Below are 22,711 nucleotides of genomic sequence, written 5' to 3'. Positions count from 1 at the left end.
GTTGCAGACCAGTATCCTGCTCTGTTTCTACGAAACAAGCCCAATCTCGTGTCCTGGCAGCTCAGTAAATTACACTATTGAGAAAGTGAAACTTGCATTTGTATAGTGCCTCCTCAGGATGGGGGAGTGGTGGCATTGTGGTAACGCCACAAGTCTCCCAAGCTCCAGGCTAATATACTGAGGACATGAGTTCAAAGCCCAATGTGGCTGGTGGAATTTTAATTTGGTGAATAATTCTGGAATATAAATTTGGTCTCGGTGATTTTGCAGCCATTGACAGCTGTTGTCAATTGCCGTTAAATCCTGGCTGAATGCCTTTAGGGAAGGAAGTCTGCTCTCCTTACTTCCTCTGGCCTACATGGGATTCAACATCTATCTTGGTTGTTGACCATTGTCCGAGCTACCCACTTGTTGCAAGACTAATTAAGGATGGGCATCATATGCTAGGCATACCAGCAATGCCCACATTCCATGAACAAATAAAGGGAGAGGGGCAGGACGGTTTGTAGTATTTTTGCAACCGTTGGAGTTTAGGAACAGGATCTGCCCCTTAAACCTGTTTCACTAACTGCCTGTTTTGGCCCAAATCCCTTTAAAACCCTTAGCTTAAAAGAAATCTATCTCTGATTTAAAATTAGCAAATGATACAGCACCCATTGCAAGATGAGGAGTTCCAAACCTCTAGAATCAAAGCACCCCTCCGGTGGAGATAGAGGCCATTCAGCATGTCAAATCTGCATTGACCCTCTGAAAAGCATCGCATCCCGACCCACCCCATCCCAGTAACCCCATATTTCTCGTGGAAAAATGCAACTAACTGCTCATCTTTGGACTGTGGGAGGAAACCGACGCAGACACGGGGAAAATGTGCACAGGCTGCAGTCATCCAAGGCTGGAATTGAACCTGGGACCTTGGCACTGTGAAGCAACAGTGCTAACCACTGTGTCAACCCGTTTCTGTGCAGAAGTATTTCTTAACATCTGTCCTGAACAGCCTAATTCTCAGACTGTGCTCCCTAATTGTAGAATCCCCAGCTACTGGAAATGGTTATCTTTATCTGCTCGGTCTTTTCCTGCTAATATCTTGAAGACATTGATCAGGTCACTCATTAACCTTCTAAATTCTCGAGAAAACAGGCTTAATTTGTGTAATCTCTCCTTGTAACCTCTGAATTCTTGGTCTCATTCTTGTAAACCTATGTCGTACTTCCTCCAGGGCCAATATATCCTTCCTAAAGTGTGGAGTCCAGGTCTGCTGTCAGTACTCCAAATGGGGCCTAATTAGAGTGTTTGGACCAGACCAAACACCCTCAAAATAAAGAAGATAGCCTAGACTTTAACATTTTCTTATTTTACCGGGAGTATGACAAGAGCTCGATTAAACAAAATTTATTCTGCATCCAGAACTATTCAAACAGGATGCCAAAAGCTTGGTAAAAGACAGGTTTTTTTTCCCTATCTTAAAGGAAGGTGGAGAGGTTCGGCTAGGAGGCTCTGGAGGGTTTAGGCCTCAGTCCCTGGAGGTACAACCATCATTGGCAATGATAAAAGGAGGAATCCACGAGTGACCAAACTGAAGGAAGGCCGTTCATGGGCCGGACACGGGTTAAACAGCCGGTGAGGGATTTGAGCACGGAGGTTCACATTTTCATTTTAGTGTTGTGTGTCTGCAAATCAGCAAGCTCTGAGACACTGAACGACCTTGCTGGGGTAGTACTGCAGCTGCAATATGACTGAGGGCAGAAACCTTCACTGTGCCACCTTGTAAATGGTGATCCAGAATAAGTGGGCAGTGCTGCCCGGAATAGTGAAAGTAGTGGGAAGATTCTGAGTCGGAATGCCCACTACAGTTTTGACAGAACAATGTTCGGTTTCAGGAAGCTTCAGTTCTTTTTTTTTAAAACGCCTGATTGCTGTCTTCGAGCCAGAATAAGCATGTTGTCATAGCAAACACTGATCATTCCCCTCCTCCAACACAACTGACTGACTATCAATAGCCAACTTGGGGTCATCAACCAAAAGCAAGTTTGCTTCAATGAGCCACCCAGTATCTCCAGTAACTGCCTGTGTTTCCCCCTTCATAATGACTGACTTCAAAATGACAACTTAAATAAAGCAAACCGAGTCTACTGGGCTGACCATCTACTTAATACAAACGTACCATTAAAGAGTAGTCTTAAACTTTTAGTCATAACGAAACTAACACTGTATTTTTTTTAAAAAATTAACTTCTACCAGAGTTTTTTTGGGACTTGGGAATATTTTGTGATTTTTTTTTTGTTTTCCCTCTCTCTCTCTCTCTCTCTCACACACACACACACACACAATGCCTTATTTTAAACTGTGGAAATATAAGGCTAAGAACACAGTCTTTCATTAAACATCCTTTATAATCAAGAACTGGAGTTTCAAGTGCAGACCTATAAATGTAACTTGTGCAGTGGGTCTGTCCAGTTGTGTCTGATATAATTGCATGTGATTGCAGTTGCATTGTTGCGAGCGGGGATTCAGTATTCATTTCAGCAACCCTGAGCACAGCTGCTGTACAGAACATATGGTGGTCTGAAGTTTAAGTCCAAAAGATTGGAGCACCAGCGCTAAATTGAGGTGCCTAAGAGACAAGTTCTGAGGCAGCGTTGTATTGCTGGAGGGTGGCACTAGATGAACGATCCATCTGCACTCTGCACCCCCACCCCAATAAATGTAAAAGATTCTGCAAGCATCATTTAAAAACGGAGCAAGGAAGTTTTTCCTCCCAGTGCTGTCCTGACTTTTCTCCTTAAAGGAGAGGTTGGTTGATAATCTGACCATTAGGATATGACAAATGCACCACTGAGTTGTCTCGTTTGCTGTGTTGTAAGTGATTTCATCTTCAGAGAGTTAATTGACTGTTGCTCATCATAAGTACTGGTTCTCCTGTCGACACATTTTCAGCTATACATTTGTGATGTGGTACTGATGCAAAGCCTCGGATGCTTGTTTGTACGCTCCAGCATTTGATGAGCATGGTGTTCCCAAGTTTGTTTACAACAAGCCAGTGCTATTGGATACTGAAATATTTCTTAATGCCTTCCGTAAGAGTGTGCCCAGTCTGGGCCTGGCTAAGTTAGCTGTTGACAAGCCCAGGCAGCAGGCTGAGGAGGGGTCATGATTACAGAGTACCCGCTCCTCTCCCACGGCTACACTCACACCCAGGTGCCCTCAGGGAGGGTGCATATGGTGTCTGCCAGCATACTCTCTGCCTTTAGAGAGGGGTGGGCACTGCGGGCGGGATTCATTCATTCCAACCCCTCCCAACTCCATTTTGATATAGTTCCCTCCTATTTTTGTTGACATTGTAAAGCCCCTGTTTGACGGTGTTTGCAAATTATTCTTTAGATCAGTGACACAGAGGATTTTGGTGATTTTTAAGTTTTCATGCCTTCCATACCAGATTGTTTTGACAGATGGCTGTCATCCACTGTGGCCTGATGGCGATTAAGATCTAGTCCTAATTTTTGTAGAATTTCAGAACCTACTTTCCCTGCCAATTGCCTGCCTTTCCTCAGGTAACTTTGTTCAAAACAGTCCTCAGCAGCCCTCTCAATACCCTGATGTACTCCATTTTCTCTGGCTGCTGCCTTACCTCCAGCTTCTTGGTTTCCCCTTTGATCCTGAAACCAACCAACTCTTCACTCACCTCCTCAGTCTCTGTACCAACCACTCCTGGCCTTGACCTTCACTCGTTGTACCAATATGATCCTGACACCCCTGGGGGATAGTAGGAACTGCCAATGCTGGAGCCTGAGATAACAAGGTGTGAAGGAAAGGGGTACCGACCCGCAACGTCAGCTTTCCTTCTCTGTTGCTGCCTGGCTTGCTGTGTTCATCCTGCTCCACATCTTGTTAACACTGACAACCCTGTTGTTTAAAGGGTTTTTGTGAATATGTAAGTAAAGCAGTCTCCAATCTGGCGAAGTGATAGATCACTTGACCATGCAACAGTCCTTGTCTGGATACGCTATGTGAAGCCTTATCCTATTCATAATCATCACATACTATCTTTTAAATGAAAGATAGTGGTCGCTGACAGCTAAGCTTCTTGCAATCATCATCCACTTCAGTCTCTGACACAGTCAAATGAGAACTACAGGATCCCCAGTCAGTTATGGTTCCATGGTCTCCTGTGTAGTAAAATTTACAGTAAAGATCTATGATTCTATGAAAATATATCTAGCACCAAAAAGAAGTTGGGAGGTCATGTTGCAGCTGTACTTCACATTGGTTAGGCCACTTTTGGAATATTTTGTGCAGTTCTAGACTCCCTGCTGCAGGGAGGACGCTGTGAAACTTGAAAGGGATCAGCAAAGATTTACAAGCATGCGGCCAGTGTTGAAGGGTTTGAGCTACAGGGAGAGGCTGAATAGGCTGGGGCTATTTTCCCTAGAGTGTCAGAGGCTAAGGGATGACCTTGTGGAGGCTTAGAAAATCATAAGGGGCATGGATAGGATGCATAGACAAGGTCATTTCCCCAACATGGTGGAGCCCATAACTAGAGGGCATAGGTTTAAGGTGAGAGGGGAAAGAGTGAAAAGGGGCAACTTTTTCATGCAGAGGGTGGTGTGTATGGAATGAGTTACCAGGGGAAAGAGGTGTAAGCTGGTATAATTACAATATTGAAGAAGCATCTGGATGAGTACATGAATAGGAAGGGTTGAGAGAGACATGGCCAAATACTGACAAATAGGGCTAGATTTATCCAGGACACCTTGTTGGCATAGAGGAGTTGGACCAAGGGGTCTGTTTCCATGCTGTATACCTCCGTAATCCTCTGACTCTAATTCTGCAGCCTTATCAGGGAAATAAATTGAATAGACAAGGAGATATTAGGGCAAGTTTGTCAGGCAGAGAGACAGACTGACAGAGGTTGGCAGTGAGTTTCAGAGCAGAGTGTCCAGACAGTTGAAAGCTTTGAAGTCTGGAGCAGTATTCGGGGAGCCTGACCTCTTAAAAACATGATATACTTAAAAGAAAACGTCTGCTTACCTAGAGTTGACCAGTCTCGTAGGCTAGCTGTCCTGGTTAGAACACTAGTTCCCTCTGTATTCAGGAGGACATTATAGTGATAAGTTCTTGTTCTATAATGATACCTGACTGATGGACGCTAGCAGCCTGTAAGTTTCATTAGTGTTTGGTAGTGGCTGTTCTGTTAAGTGAGTGACTTGTTCAAAGGTACACAGCAAACAGGCAAGGAAGTTGTGGCCAGTGGCTGTTTCAAGGACTTGCTGAACCAGTTGGATTTTTATTAAACGAAACAATAATTCAGCAGCATCTGTGGATTGGTAGATTTATTGTGTAGAGTATTGCAATTTGCTTGTCCTAATATGGCTGTTGTATAACTTGTCAAATGATATTCCTGTGACGCACCCTGGGTTATTTTTAAATGTTGAATTTGTTATATAAATACATGTTGCTTTAGACCAAAGCAATCTTGTTCTTTTGTAGCCACAACCTTCTGTACACTGCAACCAATTGAGTGCACTGTCTCTGAAACTCTTGAGCTAATCGTTGGCGAGCTGCTGGGGGTGATGTTGATGGTTATGTCTAAATAAGCTTAAGCCTAGCTCTGATCTCCCAACCCCTAGCTCTGATCTCTCCCAATGGATCACCCTCTGTTCCATTGTGCTTCAGTATGTAACGAATGGCACTCAGGTTCAACTTCCAGAGTATTCTGTCCGACTGTGGGCACCACACTTCAGGAAGGAGTGAAAGCATTGCAGAGAGTGTGCAGAAAATATTTGACAAGAACGCTGTTGCAGGATTTGGGATTTCAGCTGTGTTTTTTTTCCCTCTATTTGTGGGAAGAGGGTATGGCTGGCTAGGCCAGTATTTATTGCCCAGAGGGCAGTTAAGCATTAACCACATTGCTATGGGTCTGGAGTCACGTGCAGGCCAGACCAGTTATTGGCGGCGGTTTCCTTCTCTGAAGGATGTTAGTGAACCAGATGGGGTTTTCCAACAATCAACAATTTCATTGTTAGACTTTTAATTCAAGATTTGTTTTTGTAATTGAATTCAAATTCCTGGTGGGATTTGAACCTGGGTCTCAAGAATATTTCTTGGCCTTGGGATTAACAATCCAGTGACTATACCACTGGGCTACTAACCACCACCCACCCCCCCACCCCGAGAAGCAGGCATAGATTAGAGAAGTTGAGGCTGTTCGTCTTAGAAGGATGAGTGGAGATATCAAACAATGGACAAAGGCAGGCCGAAACCTTCCCATTAGCAGAAGGGTGATTGGCCAAAGGAGCAGTAGTGATATGAGGCGTTTTGAATAGTGTTAGGATTAGAGCCTGCCCGAGAATGTGGTGGAGACCAATACAATGTAGGCCTTCCTAGGAGAATTGGACAATTTAATCTTAAAAACAGAAAATTAGCAGAACTACCCTGACATGAAAGGAGGACGGACTTAGCGGAGTTGGTCTTGCAGAGAACCCCGTGGGTGGAACGGCCACATTGGAAAGTAGGATGATGGAACAGTTGCCAATCTTTGCCTCTTCGCACATGAAGTGTGTGAGGAGCTGTGCCTCTTCATTGGTCACCACCTTCAAAAGCTGAATAGTGGTAATTAAAACGTATAAGGCAAACGCTTGATGACACAACTGAAGCATTTTTTTGTCCAGTCTTAATGTGGTCAAATGTTCCTTTGACTGGGTGAGTTTGCACGAACAGGTGCTGCCCAGTTCAATTTGAACGTCAGCAGAAAGGAGAGCTAGCATGGTGGGAATGTCACTGGACCATTAAACAGAGTTCCAGATTAATGCCCTGGGATCATTGGGTCAAATCTCACCGTGGCAGCTCGTGTAGTTTAAATTAATAAAATCAGGAACTCAAAGCTATATTGTAGCTTCAGAAACGGTGGCTGTTGTTAATTGTTAGCAACCATCTAGGTCTCTAACGTTCTTTTTGGGAAGGGCTCCATTGTCCTTGCCCAGATTTGCCTACGTGAGTTTCCAGAGCCACAATGTGGTTGAACCTTCGCTGCCCTCTGTAGGGGCCCAACAGGTCACTCAGTTCAAGTGTAATCCACTGCGAGCAACAAACGCTGACCTTGCTGGTAATGTTAACTATCCTACAAGAGAATAAAGGAAAGAATGCTTTGATCTCCAAAGTTCAACATAGGAAATAGAAGCAGGATAGAGTGAATAGCATTTTCCCAGGGTGGTTGAGTTCAAAACTAGAGGGCATATTTTTAAGGTGACAGGAGAAAGATTTAAAAAAGGACTAAGGGGCAAACTTTTCTTTTGCTCCCAACACACACAGCGGTTCATAGGAATGAGCTGCCAGAGGAAGTGATAAATGCAGGTACAGTTACATTTAAAAGATATCTGAATAAGTACATAAGTAGGAAAGGTTTGCAGGGATATAGGCCATACACAGGCAAGTGGGACTAGTTTGCTTTGGGAACATGGTCAGCATGGACTAGTTGGACCAACGGCAAAACGCTGCTGGAAATCACAGGCCTACATCCATGGAAAGAGAGGATGCTAACTTTGAGTCTAGATGCATCTTCAGAGGTCTGAAGGGTTTGTTCCTATGCCCTATGACGCCTTCAAAATAATGCCATTGACTGATGCACTGCAAACGTTGAACAAACAAATAAATTTACTACAAGGTCCCTGCATTTTCACCAGAACTGACAAAGAGAGGGTCACATATGAATCTGCGCAGCTGACTTATTAAAAAGGAGAGGCCTGTGCACTGGAATCAGCGTCAATGTACCAACTCATATCAGCTAAAATGCAAGAGCAATCAGAAACAAAAATTGCAAAGCTGATCAAGAGATGTATACATTGTGGTTCACTGTCTCCACAGATCCTCTTACCCTGAATCACAGAATCAAACAGCACAAATAAAAAGGAGACTTTACAAACCAATGTGCTGGTGTAAGCTCTTTTAAAGCTGCTAAACAATCCGTTCCACTCCCCTGTTCTTACTCCTGTTGACTTATGCTAGTCAGTCAATTATACGAACATATAGGCAATGGGAGCAGATGATCCTTCGACCCATTATTCAACCAGATCATGGTTTTCATCTCAAAGCTCTTTTATAACCACTGCTCCCCGCCCCGATATCTACTAGATTTCTAGATATTAAAGGTATTGCTGTGTCTTGGATATATGTATTGGCCGAGTCTGCAGAGAATTCCAAAATTTTCTCACCCTGCATGAGGAAATTCCTCCCCACCTCAGTGCTAAATTACATGCTTATCCTGACACTAGAGTTTCTAGTTTGAGACATTCTTCTCTATTCACATCCAGCTAACAGAAACCCTTTCTGCATTTACCCTGTGTCTAGTTACAGCTGTAATTATACCTAATGCATCTAGTTACAATGCAGATAAGTGCACTTGACAATAAAGGGAGGCCAGACTTACGGATTTAAAGTTTTCAAACTGCCTCACATTTCTTTTCAGTAGTCACATGGGAAAGGCAGATTTTTCTTTCCACTCCATCAGTGCCCAGTAGCTGCACTAGTTATAAAGAGGAATTCAAAATGGGGAGGCGAGATATCGAACTGCAACTTGTCCCACTCTGAACTCAGTCCGGTCAAGGGGCGAGGGGTAGCACATCACTAGATCCCTCATCAGGCAATACAGCCCAGCGTGTTGCCATCTGTGCCATCACAATGCCACTGCCTTTACCTCCCATGCCTCTACGAGACCAGGCCCTCTTCTTTTTGGGCTGCACCCCTCACCCCCCCCAGGCTGCAGCCCTCACCTCCCCTCATTCCAGTGTATGCAATTCTGTCACGCTGACCCCTTACAGAATCAGACAACCTTACAACAGAAAGAGACCATTCAGCCTCGTGCTGATCCCCCAAACTCTCCTCCTCCTGATCCTCGATAACTTTTTAAGAAGTGTTTTTTTCAAATATTTACCCACTTTGCTTTTAAAGCCTTTACAATTTGATGCAGCCTCTGCTGCTTCTGGTAGCGAAATCCAGGAGTGAACATGTCACTACATGTTGTTCCTTTATGGAAATGTGGAAAACAGGAGCAGTAGTAGGCCACTCAGCCCTTCATGCCTGCTCTATCATTCAATATGGCTGGTCATCCAACCCAGCACCCTGCTCCAGCCTTCTCCCCACATTCTTTGATCCCTCCAGCCCTAAGACTACATCCAAGTCCTTCTTGAAAGCATCCGATAATTTGGCCTCACTCACTTTCTGTGGCAGAGAATTCCACAGGCACCTCATCGGACAATGAGCAACGCTTTGAGAGCTTGGGATTCCAAATAAACACGTTGGACTATAAGCTGGTGTCATGTGACTTCTGACCTTGCCCACCCCCAGTCGTCTCCACACCATATTCTTCCACGTGGAGGGACTGCGGATTTGGAAGGTCCAGTCAAATGATCCTTGGTGAGTTTGCTGCAGGGTATCTTGTAGACAGCAAATACTGCTGTTGTTGTGCACTGGTAGTAGAGGCAGTGACTGTTATAGGTGATGGCTACAGTGTTAGTCAGACTAGTAACTTTGGCCAGCTGTTAGATTTCATGAATTTTGATAGCACTGGATGCAGCCAGCCAAGGGAACAATATTGCTCACACACTCGATGTTTGCCCTGTCGATGGCGGACAGGCTTCGGAAAATTGAAGGCAGATAATCACTGCAGAATTCCCAAGTCGCAATCGGCTCTTGCAGCCGGACTATTTATAAGGGATGAAAGAACTGTGGATGCTGTAAAATCAGGAGTTGCTGCAAAAGCTCAGTAGGTCTGGCAGCACCTGTAAAGAAATTGCAAATGTGAGTTCTGAGGAAGGGTCACTGGACCTGAAACGTTAACTCCGACTTTTTCTTCAGACGCTGCCAGATCTACTGAACTTTTCCAGCAACTTCTGTTTTGTGTTCCTGTGTTTTAAAAGGACTGATCCAGCTGGTCAGTGGCAACTAGCCCCAAGGATGCTGACAAGTGGGCACAGTACCTTAAAGCCACTGAATGCCAGAGGGAAGTGGCTAGATCCTGCATGGTTGAAGGCAGTCACTACTTGACACTTGTGCATCCAAAATGTTACTTGACACTCGTCAGCCCAAGCCTAACTTTAAATAAAAATGAAAACTTCTGGACAAACTCGAAGGGTACAGCAGTGTCTGTGGGGTGGATGTCAGCTGGCCTGTCAAGTTGAATGGCCTTGCATGCCACCCAAGACTAGTTACTGTTGGTCAAAGATTGCTTCATTATCAGAAAAGTTGGGAACTTGAAGGGCAAGGAGGAGCTAAGATGCCCATTTCTGACCCTACATTGGAGAGAAAGTCATAGAATCCATACAGCGTGGAGGTAAGCCATTCGACCCATCAAGTCCAACACTGACCCTCCAAAGAACATCCTTCCTACACAGACCCTGCAACCCTGCCATTCAGATGGCCAAGCCGTCTGACTTGCCATCCCTGGACATGATGAAAAATAAAGAACAATCGTGGGGCACTCAGCCCTTCATACCGGCTCCATCATTCAATACGGCTGGTCAGCCAACTCAATGCCCTGCTCCTGCCTTCTCCCCCATACACTTTGATCCCTCCAGCCCTGAGACTACATCTAAGTTCTTCTTGAAAGCATTCGATAATTTGGGCCTCATGTGCTTTCTGTGGCAATGGCCAGTCCATTTAATCTGCACATCTTTGGACTGTGGGGGAAAAAAAACAGAGCACCCGGAGGAAACCCATGAGAGACACGGGGAGAATGTGCGAACTCCACACAGATACCCGAGGGTGGAATCGATCCTGGGTCCGTGGTGCTATGGACAGCAGCAGAGACCACTGAGCCACTGTGCCATGCTGTTGTCACGAGGTTTGGCGGTATTTTAACTGTGTGGTGATAGTCCATAGGCATTTGACCACGCAAGATCTGTTTTTCTTTACACCTGCAGAAAAGGGTGAATGTCAGTGTTGGCAAAAACTGTTGTAACCAGTAAAATCATGTCATTGGTGAAATAGCGGAGAATGGTTGCCTGGGATGAGCTAGCAGCACAGTGGTAATGTCCCTAACTCTGAGCAAAGAGTCTCAGATTCAAGCCCTATCTGCTCCAGAGGTATGTAATTACAACTCTGAATGGATTAGGAAAACTTCTATCAGGGGGAACAACGGCTCTGGTGATGTGGTAGCAGGGTCCCCAACTCTGAGCCAGGAGGCCTAAGTTCAAGTCCCACCTGCTCCAGAGGTGTGCCATAACACCTTCGAACCGGTTTAAAAAACAAACAGGTTATGAGATTTGCTGCCCCAGTTGATGGCACATATCAATTGACAGGGCCCTCACAGCACAGTGGTAGCATCTCCACCTCTGAGCTAGGAGGTCCAGGCTCAAATCCTAACTGCTCCAGTGGTGTGTAACTACATCTCTGAACAGATTGATTAGAAAACATCCACCCAGAGGAACTCACACAGTAAGACCTTGGGATGGCAGAATTGGCCACCAACAACCACACATTCTTTAGCTAGCTCAGATTCCAACCACTAGAGACAATTTCCCTCAATTCCCATTGACTTCAATGTTACTGTTTCTTTTATGCATAAAATGGCAAGAGCAACAACTTGAGAACACTGATATCTCAAACTAATGCATCATCCTGTCAAAGATACACAGCATCAGTTGACACACTCCAGAAATTCTTAGCCAAGATCATAATAGTAACCAGCATAAGCACTCAGAATACACTAGGTCAAACATACACAATCTTGGGGCAAACTGTAATCAGCAAACACCCCCTATATTTTGGATTCCATTAATCCACTGGGGCAGCACAGTGGCTCAGTGGTTAGCACTGCTGCCTCAGTGCCAGGGATCCAGGTTCCATTCCACCCTGGGGCAACTGTCTGGAGTTTGTATATTCTCCCCATGCCTGTGTGAGTTGTTTCTTAGATTGCCTACAGTATGGAAACAAGCCTTTCCACCCACCAAGTCCACAGCGCCCCTTGAAGCTTCCCACCTAGACCCATCCCCCTATAACCCCCACACCCCTGAACACTACGGGCAATTCAGCATGGCCGATCCAGCTAACCTGCACATCTTTGGACTGTGGGAGAAAACCGGAACATCTGGAGGAAACCCACGCAGACACAGGAAGAACGTGCAAACTCCACACAGACAGTCGCCCGAGGCTGGAATCGAACCCGGGTCCCTGGCACTGTGAGGCTGTAGTGCTAACCACTGAGCCACCGTGCCGCCCCTTCCTCTGGGTACTCAAGTCTCCTCCCACAGTCCAAAGATGTGCAGGCTAGGTGGACTCATTATCACAGTTTCAAGCTTGAATTCATTCCCCTCACCGAAGCTGCCTCATTGAAAACTTGCAGATGCCGGATCATTGCATTTACTATGCCAGGGTAGGATACCCATGTCTGCACAGAAATATCTTAAATGTCTTGTAAATGGTACCTAAAGTCAACAATTCCATCTGACCCTCCAGTGCAGGCAAACCAGATCATGTGCAGACCAGAGAGATCAGAATATAACAGGTCACTGCCCGAAGAGCCCCCCCAAGCCTGCTCAGCCATTCAATACAACCATAGACCAACTTCTACATTTAATTACATTCTCAACCCATTGCAGTACTGCTCTATTATGTTTGCCATCCAAAGATCTATTGATCTCAAGTCTCCAATATTAAACAAGCATTCACAGCCCACTGGGCTATGCTGAACTTGAGCCATTTACTGCAGGTGTAACTTTCAGTCAAAGGTGTTCAATTACACACACAAAAAAGCCTCAGGCCGATTACTATCCCATTGGTCCAATCCCAATTATCATTAAAGTGATGAAAGGTGTTATCAACAGTGCTATCAAGCAGCACCTGCTCAGCAATAACCTGTTCAGTGACACCAGTTTGGGTTCCGCCAGGGCCACTCAGCTCCTGATCTCATTACAGCCTTGGTTCAAACATGGACAAAAGAGCTGAATTCCAGAAGCGAGGTGAGACTGACAGGCCTTGATATCAAGGTTGCATTCGACCGAGTGTGGCACCAAGGAGTCCTAGCAAAATTGTAATCAATGGGTACCAGTGACTCAAGTCATAGCTGGCACGTAGGAAGCTGGCCATGGTTGTTGAGGGTTAGTCATTGCAGCCCCAGGACATCTCCAGCGTATGTCCTAGGCTCAACTACCTTCAACTGCTTCACCAAGTCAGAAGCGTGATGATTGCACAATGTTCAGCACCATTCATGATTCCTCAGATACTGAAGCAGTCCATGTTCACATGCAACAAGATCTGGACAATATCCAGGTTTGGGCTGTCAAGTGGCAAGTAACATTCACGCCATACAAATGCCAGGCAATGACCATCCCCAGCCAGAGACAATCTAATCACGAGCCCTTGATATTCAATGGTGTTACTATCATTTAATCCCCCACTACCAACATCCTTGGGGTTACCATTGACCAGAAACTCAACTGGAATCACCAAAAACAGAATGGTGACATCATCAGGTCAGAAGCTCAGAACTCTGCAGTGAATAACTCACCTCCTGACTTCCCAAAGCCTCTCCACCATCTACAGGACAAGTCAGGCCTGTGATAGAATACCCCCATTTGCCTTCATTATTGTAGACGTGTCAGCAATGAAGATACCACCCAAGACAAAGCAGCCTGCTTGATTAGTGCCACATCCTGAAGCATCCTCTCCCTCAGTACACACTGCCACTACTTAACATCAGTAACAATCTACAAGATGCACTACAGAAATTCATGAAATCTCCTTAGACAGCACGTTCCAGACCCATGGCCACTTCCATCTAGAAGAACAAGGGCAGGAGATACACAGGAACACCACCACCTGAAAGTTCCCCTCCTAGCCACTCACCAACCTAACTTGGAAACATATCGCCGTTCCTTTACGGTTACAGCGTCAAAATCCTGGAATTCCCCCCGAAAGCCAACGTGCAGCACATGGAATGCAGTGGTTCATTTTTCACCTTCTTTAGGGTGAATAACAAAAAAACAACAGACTGGCCAGCTAGCAATGCCTATGTCCCAGGAGTGAAACAAAGAAAAACATGTGTAATTGTGCTGAAATCCTTGCTGTTTTATCTGAAAATTCAGTATATACATAAGACCATATGATATAGGCACAGAATGAGGCTTTTCAGACAATGGAGATAACGGGAACTGCAGATGCTGGAGACTCCAAGATAACAAAGTGTGGAGCTGGATGAACACAGCAGGCCAAGCAGCATCTCAGGAGCACAAAAGCTGACATTTCGGGCCTAGACCCCTTATCAGAGCCTCTCCGATGAAGGGTCTAGGCCCAAAACGTCAGCTTTTGTGCTCCTGAGATGCTGCTTGGCCTGCTGTGTTCATCCAGCCCCACACTTTGTTTGCATACAATGGAGTCTGCTTCACCATTCCATTATAGTTGATACGTTTCTCAACCCTATTCTCTTGCCTTCTCTCAGCAACCTTTGATCCCCTTGCTAATCAAGAACCTTATCTATCTCAGTCTTAAATACACATCATGACTTGGCCTCCACAGTCTTCGATGTCAATGAGTTCCAGAGTTACCACTCTGGCTTTAAAAAAAATCCTCCTCGTCTCAGTTCTTAAAAGGTCATCCCTTCATTGATACTGTCCCCTTGGATCCTAGCCTCTCCCACCAATGAAGACATCTGCTCCACATGCACTCTATCCAGGCCAAACCATTAAATCACAAAGTAAACCCACCAAGACAAATTAAGAGAAAAAGCCACAGATATGTTTTGAATGCGAATGCACTACAAATTTTCAAGATATATCTGCACAGAAATACAAGTTCCGACATTTATCACTGAAAGAGTTTATTCTGACCATGGGTCAGAATCAGAGTTTCCTGGTAGTCACTTTCTAGAAACACAAACGTCAACTGACAATTATAAATAATTGTGTCGGGCCTGATGACGGCTCACTAATCAGTGTAATTTTAAAAAGCTGCCACGAGTACATTTTGAACATTCAGTCAGGTGTATAGCTGTCAAATCTGAAAGGCAAGTAACCTACAGCACCACTTCAGAGTTAAGAATTTATAACAAACTTTTATTTTAAAAAAAGTTATAGCCCAAATCAAAGTATCAGATTTTCAAAACTATATAACTATAGGCCATACAGTCTACACTACATTATGTATCTAAGCTATAGACCTACTTGCATTCAAAAGCAGCCACTTTGATTTTCTTTAAATGATATGTTCCATTTCCTACCTAACGGAGATGCCTGTACTCCACTTTGTTCATATTTGAGGCTGACACTTTGCCCCACCTCAAATCTCAGTGGGAACCCTCAGACACTGACCCTCCAAAGAGTATCCCATTCAGATCCATCTCCCTAACCTATCCCTGCAACCCTGCATTCCCATGGCTAATGCACCCAACTGTACACATCCCTGAACACTGTGGGCAATATGGCATGGCCAATCCACGTAACGTTCAACTTGTGCCAACATTACCCACTCATGATTTAACTTGAAGATGTTTTCTTTCTCCAGGTTTGTCTTTTCACAGTATTCACTACCTTGCACTCAATAAGGCCCTCGAGCCCTTTGTCCCACCTCGGTACTCACTCCTTCATTTGTTGCCAGAGACCAGTTGACTATTGGCACCTTCTGCAGAGCTCAAATGCTCATGCCATCAGCTGTCAGCTCTTAAACTTCACACAGCCAGCACCAGAGTGGCAACATTGTCAGAAGTGGCAACAACACAGTCTTCCCTTCTACCTATACAAGCAAATCTGGCTGCAGAATACGTGTATACACATGTGCTTCAGCTCTTGTGGCAAAATAATGACCCCCAGCCTGAGTTCAGAAGACCCAGGTCCAAAGGCCCACCCTCCCTCCCGTCTGTCTGTCCTAATAGATTGATTAAAATATCTATAGTTGTGCCCTGTGAGACCAGAAAAGTAACCACATAAAAATGTAGCTGTTCAGCCCGTCATGTCCACTCCAGCTGAACAAACTAACTGCCACCACTCCAATCCCATTTTCCTGCGGCTGGCACACAGTCTTGCTGGCTACAGGACTTCAGGGCTCCCTTTAAATCATTCCAACCCTAAAAGGTATGGAGGCAAATGTGGGCAAGGACGTTGCAAGATAGGCTTATCAGCCACTAGTGCCCAAATAGTGGGGGAAAGCCACCATCATACCCGGATAGAGGTACAGGAAGGCGCCTTGAGTCCCATACAAGGGCTTTTCCTTGAAGCACATCGCCAGCAACAATGCACAGCGTTAGAAGCCTGGAGATAGTGAATAGGTGCTCAATCTTAAACCCACTGAAAACTGCGGCGCGATGTGAGATTTGGTGGGGCTGGGGGCGGCTCAAGGGGCAAGGAGGTTTAAATAAGGCCACGAACAATGTCCCCTACAGGCCACCGGCTGGACAATAGCATCTTACCTTGCAGGGGAAGAGCACGGCCGAAGCCACTTTCTCCATGGCCAGGTTGCGAATGCTAGGGGTGAGAGAGCCCCGGCAAGTCGGGCAACAGGTCAACTTCTGCCGGCAGGTGTTGCACACTAAGTGGCCGGCCTGGCATTGCAGGATCGGCGGCAGAACGTAGTCGAAGCAGACCGGGCACTCGAAGAGCGAGGTCAGTTCTTGGGCGGCGGCGGCAGCGGCGGCGGCGGCGGCAGCCACCGCCTGGTGATGGTGCAGGGGCGGTGGAGGCGGGGAACCGACACCGATAATAGCCGCCGCCGTTGTTGCAGCAGCAGCCGCCGTGCCGCAGCCACCTACGGCCCCGGGGGTGGTGGCGGCGGCGGCAGCAGCAGGGGAGGAGGTGGAAGAAGATGAAGCGGCGGCGGATGCAATCGCTGCTGTTGCCGCCGACAGGCCGTTCGGGGCCGGGGAAGGAGCAGTGTGCTTGCCGGTTTTGCTCAGCCCGCCGCCGCTACCGCCCGGTCCGGCCGATGACGGGTGGCTCATGGCTAGCAAGCAGGAGGATAGCCGGGCCAGGGCATGGGTTTCCCTCCTGCTTCTCCCCCGCCGCCCTCCCTCCAGCCCCGGCTCCGCTTCCAGCCGCCGCCGAATGTTTAGAAACAAAAAAAATCGCAACACCGCGTTCTAGAACCTCGCAACATCGGCGCCGTGACGTCACCCCGGGGAAGCCCCCTATGCGTCACGTGAGCGCCACCCCCATTCATCCGTCAATTACCGCAAAGGAAGCGACAACTCCGGACCTGAGCGCATCACCATTCACAAAAATAACCCCATGAACTATCAAAATAAATCGCTAGAAATCTGAAGTAGCAAAATACAGCATCTCAGATCCCAATATAATCCTATTTTTTATAAAAATAAACTGCTGGAAATCTGAAATAGCAAAGTACAACAGCTCAGAACCCAATGCAATCCTATTCTTAAAAAAATCTATAAAAATAAACTGCTAGACATCTGAAACTGCAAAGTACAACAGCTCAGAACCCAATGCAATCCTATTCTCAATTATAATCAATTATCTCTAAAAATAAATTGCTGGAAAACACATCAACACAGAACCCAACACAATCCCATTTTCAAAAAATAGCATTAACCATCAAAATAAACTGTTATAAATTTGAATTGGGAAAGTACACAAACTCTGACCCCAACGCAATCCTATTCTCAGAAAAAAATTACGAAAATAAATTGCTGGAAATCTGAAATAGGAAAGTACAACAACTCAGCACCTAATACATCTTAAGGCCAAGGGCCAATGCCATCTCCTAGAAAGACCTCTAAATGAAGTCACACAGAACCTACAACCAGTGACATGGAATTTCCTAAGCAGGCAATTGTACTCATTAGCAAGTGATTGATGATGACAGCAGTTTAACCTGAGGGCCACCACAACTCAGGTAAAGGAAGACAGTGAGAAGGAGAGTCCTTCGTAGTAATTTCAACCAGTGCCAGAATTGAGTTCATGCTATCGGTATTGCTCAACTTTGCCAACTAACCATCCAGTAAAGTGAGCTAATCAACAAAAACTCAGCACATTCCCGAAAAACATTAAATAAAAAAACTACTAGAAATATGAATTAGGAACAAACAACATGGCACTCAGCAGATTCCCAGGGGTATGCTGACAATCTGAAATATGAATGGACAAAACAACAAGAAAAAAAAGCTAGAAGAAATCAGCAGGTTAAAAAATATGGTTTTGTGCCCATACCTGAGAATTTCGATTTGAGATGTCCTGGCGAAACAGAATTAAGGTATGGTCAACAACCGTCTTCAACCTTAGGCAATGTATCCTGTGTAGGACAAAGATGAGGAGGATTATTTTCCATTTCAGATGACGGTAAGTCTGTAGAATTATTTGCCATAGAGAGCTATCATGGTAGGATCCTTAAGAATATTCAAGGACGAGCTGGACCAATTTTTAATCAGTAAGGGAATAACTGGTTATGGAGAAAAGGCAGGAAAGTGGAATTGAGGATTATCGAATGAGCCATGATCTCATGGCTGAAAGGCAGAGCAGAGTCAATGGGCTGAATCGCCTACTTCTGCTCTCATGTCTTACGGTCATTGCCAGGTTTAAGAACTGTCTTCAAGCTTTGGCTCCCTTGGAACACTATTGTATGTAACACTAAGTACTATGGTACATGAGATACACTTGATGTTCACCTTACTGTTACAATTTTAAGAGAACATTCTGTGCTATTTCACACACACACACACACACACACACACACACACACACACACACAAATATGCACACGCACACGGTGGCACAGTGGTTAGCACTGCAGCCTCACAGCGCCAGGGTTTGAATCCACCCTTGGGTGACCATCTGCATGGAGTTTGCACATTCTCCCCGTGCCTGCGTGGATTTCCTTCGGTGGCTCTAGTTTCCTCCCACAGTCCGAAGATGTGCAGGCTAGGTGGATTGGCCATGTTAAATTGCCCCGTAGTGTTCAGCAATGTGTAGATTTGGGGGATGGGTCTGGATGGGATGCTCTGAGGGTTGGTATGGATTTGTTGGGCTGAAAGGCCTGTTTCCACACTGCAGGGATTCTTCTTCTATTCTATTATCTCACAAACACACACACACCTCTGCCTAGCACAGCCTCCATGACATCATCACAAGATTGCTCCAGAGTCCTAAAGTGCTCTGTTATGGACAAGACCAACCCCTTTCAAATATATCAAAGGGATAGCCTAGACACTAACATTTTCTTGGTTAAAAGCAAGTGTAAGGTGGTATGTTCCAGGTGTAATTCAATTGGTTACACTCCTCGACTTCAAGGAAAACACATTTTCTCCTTACTCTACAGTTAAAATATAACAAAAGAAATAAGAAGTGGTCTGACTTTAACTTTGTTAGAAAACTTAATGGAACAATACAATATTTAACTACTAAACAGCAACTGTTCAAATATAACATCCCATAAACACACCCTTGGCAAAAGCAAATTCAGTAAAATAGATTGTCTCACATGCAACGTTTTTCTAGTCCAGGAGGAAAGAGCACAGAGAAAATTCTGACAGAGAAAAGTCCAGTTTTTAGCAGTACAGAGAGAAAGTCAACTCCCACAACAAGTTACAAAACCTTAGGAACTACTGAAAGCTAAACTAAAACTCTGGTTCTGTAAGAGTCTGACCCCACCCATTCAGGCTGCTTCTGTTGTTCCAACTTTTGAAAAAAAAGTTTCCAGGCCTGACAAGCTGGTTACTTTATTGGTTTGGAACAGACTGCTCTGTACCTCTGTCTCGATCTCTTTTTATGAAGAAAAGGCCATAGTGTCATCACACATTATGTGACATTTATTATATTGGTTGGTCTGGAAGCTCTGGTTAGTTCACTGCTACCGATCCTCCTTGCTAGAATTGACCTAAGTTACTGTGAAGAAAGATGCCCACTCAAAGTCTTCAACAGTAACTCCAGATAGGGTGATGGCCCAGTGGTATTATTGCTGACCTGTTAGTGGCCCAGGTAACCTTCTAGGGCTGTGGGTTCAAATCCTACCATGGCAGATGTTGGGTTTTGAATTTATTTTAAGTCTTGAATTAAGAGTCTAGTGATGACCCTGAATCCATTATGAATTTTTGGAAAGGTTCAACTTGTTCACTAATGTCCTGTGATGAAGGAAACTGCCATCCTTGCCTGGCCTGGCCTACATGAGACTGTGGATCCACTACGATGTAATTGACTCTTAACTGCCCTCTCGGCAATTAGGGATGGGCAATAAATGTTGACTTAACCAGCGATGTCCACATTCTGTGAATGAGTTAAAAAATAATTCAATCTCGATGAAAATTTTAATAGGTAGGTGCATTAGATCTGAGACAAGTTATTGCCTCTAGTGAGCCATCATGGCCAATTAAAGAGTAAATTCACATTAATACCCCTGAAACATTGACACAGTGGCTCAGATCTAATTTACCTACCTATTAAAATTTTCATCAAGATTGAATTTTTTTTTAACTCATGGTCAATTTAAGAGTAAATTCACATTAATACCCCTGAAACATTGACACAAACAACAGGTACAGCACTGATTAGCTCTTCCCAGGAATAACCTTCTACATCCTGATGGGTGAAGCATATTCGGGATGCTGTGAAATGCAGTAAATGAGGTGGTACAGGTCAGGCCAAGGATGGGGAGGGGTGTTAGAAATAATGATTGCCAATAAAAAGAGACATTTTGTAGCTACAGATATTAAAACACGGTGCCCTGTCCTTTGCAGACATAAAGAGCGTTTACAACCATTGAACCTGTTTCAACCCAACAAAATAGGTGACAGCTATTCAGTGGTTCACTTCACATGGTACTGCCTCGATCAATTAAATAGCCCAACTTAAAATTTAGGGAATGTCATTAAGCTTGGAAGTATAGGCAGAAGTGGGTTTTGTGTAGGATGGGTCTTAGGTAGTTGATGAGACAAGTATCTGGAGTTGCTGATGAAGTTTTAATGGACGGTAAGATAGAGACGGAGACAGGTGATGTGCTGGAAGTAGAAAGAAGCCATCTTAATTATGGAGGAAATGTGGAATTTGGAAATCTATCTGGTCAAACAGGACAGTGAGATTGCACAGAATCATGTTCAGTTAGAAAGGATAATTGTTAGATTTAAAGTTCCACTGCACATGCTAGCTCATTTTTTCAGCTAGTACAGGCAGAATGGGTGAAGCGGTCTTTTGCTGTAAAAAAGACATTCTATGTACAAGCATTTGCTATCCCGGTGTGAAAAGGGAGAAAGATCAAGCTGGCCACAACTTGATGGTGGATAAGAAGTTGGAAAGTACAAATCAAAGGGCAATGCTGGAGAGTGGTGGCTATCATCAGCAAGAGGTCAATAACGGAGGGTATAAGAAAAAACATTAGGTTGGGGAAGGTTCTGGAAATTTTCCAGAAGTCTGTGGAGAAATTTGTAGATGAAGATCTGGACTTTTATGTTTCTTTTCATTCATCGACAGAATGTGAGCATCAGTGGCTAGACCAGCATTTATTACCCATCCCTAATTTACCAGAGGCCAGGTGAAAGACATTGTTGTGGGTCTGGAGTCACATGTGGGTCAGATCAGGTAAGGATGACAGACTTCCTCCCCTAAAGAGGAAGGAACCAGGTGGGCTTTTCCTAACAACAGCAGTCATTGTTAGACTCTAAATTCTAGATTTTCCATTCAATTCAAATGTCACCATCTGCTATGGCAGTATTTGAACCCAGGCCCACAGCAGGTTATTTGAATTTAGCAGTAATACCACTAGGCCATCAGTTCCCCCAGTGCACTGCGTTGGGAGAGGGAAATCAGTGTAATTCAGTGACTCAGGGTTGAGTTGAATGATCAAAGGTCAGGTGATGAGGAACTTAAGAGAATGAGAGATAGATTTTGTGGAAGGAATATGTTTGGAGACAATGAAAGATGGGGGAGAAGCTGCAGTGTTTAAGTGGGTGGCTTTCTTACCTCGGAATCAAAAGGATGTGGGTTCAAGTCAGCAGAAAAAAAATACAAACGATGCTCCAGTTCAGTACTAAGGGCATTATGTGAGTGTTAAACCAGAGTGCTACCCTGTCATTTAGATGATATAAAATATTTCATGGCATTCTTACAAGGCAGAGTAAGGGGATTCTGTCTGTCAATTGTTCATCATTCAACCATTTATTTAAAAAATAATGATCGGGTCATATCACATTGCAAATTGGCTGCTGCATTTCTCACACCTCATATCAAAAGTACTCTAATAGCTGTAGAGTGCTGTGGGAGGTTGAGAGGTTGTGAAAGGGCTATTGAAATGTATGTGAGATAATGGGAACTGCTGATACTGGAGAATCCAAGATAATAAAGTCCTCCGACACTTCCGCCATCTACAATCCGACCCCACCACCCAAGACATTTTTCCATCCCCACCCCTGTCTGCTTTCCGGAGAGACCACTTTCTCCATGACTCCCTTGTTCGCTCCACACTGCCCTCCAACCCCACCACACCCGGCACCTTCCCCTGCAACCGCAGGAAATGCTACACTTGCCCCCACACCTCCTCCCTCACCCCTATCCCAGGCCCCAAGATGACATTCCACATTAAGCAGAGGTTCACCTGCACATCTGCCAATGTGGTATACTGCATCCACTGTACCTGGTGTGGCTTCCTCTACATTGGGGAAACCAAGCGGAGGCTTGGGGACTGCTTTGCAGAACACCTCCGCTCGGTTCGCAACAAACAACTGCTCCTCCCAGTCGCAAACCATTTCCACTCCCCCTCCCATTGTTTAGATGACATGTCCATCATGGGCCTCCTG

The 22,711-nt window shown here is 45.0% G+C and overlaps 1 protein-coding gene across 1 annotated transcript in view; it reads right to left on the bottom strand.

Moving 5' to 3' along the window:
- The window catches only part of LOC125457414 (E3 ubiquitin-protein ligase SIAH2-like), a 29,486-nt gene extending 12,433 nt beyond the window's left edge, over window positions 1-17,053 (bottom strand). The window contains exon 1 of the mRNA XM_048541578.2: window positions 16,388-17,053. Coding sequence (XP_048397535.1) covers window positions 16,388-16,915 — 528 coding nt within the window. The 5' untranslated portion in view covers window positions 16,916-17,053. The remainder of the gene's footprint in view (window positions 1-16,387) is intronic.
- Window positions 17,054-22,711: the final 5,658 nt, after the last annotated feature.

The sequence above is a fragment of the Stegostoma tigrinum genome, chromosome 14 (genome assembly GCF_030684315.1).
Source record: "Stegostoma tigrinum isolate sSteTig4 chromosome 14, sSteTig4.hap1, whole genome shotgun sequence".
NCBI lineage: Eukaryota > Metazoa > Chordata > Chondrichthyes > Orectolobiformes > Stegostomatidae > Stegostoma > Stegostoma tigrinum.
The sequence above is the reverse complement of the archived record's forward strand: the minus strand, read 5'-3'. Positions and strand labels throughout refer to the sequence as shown.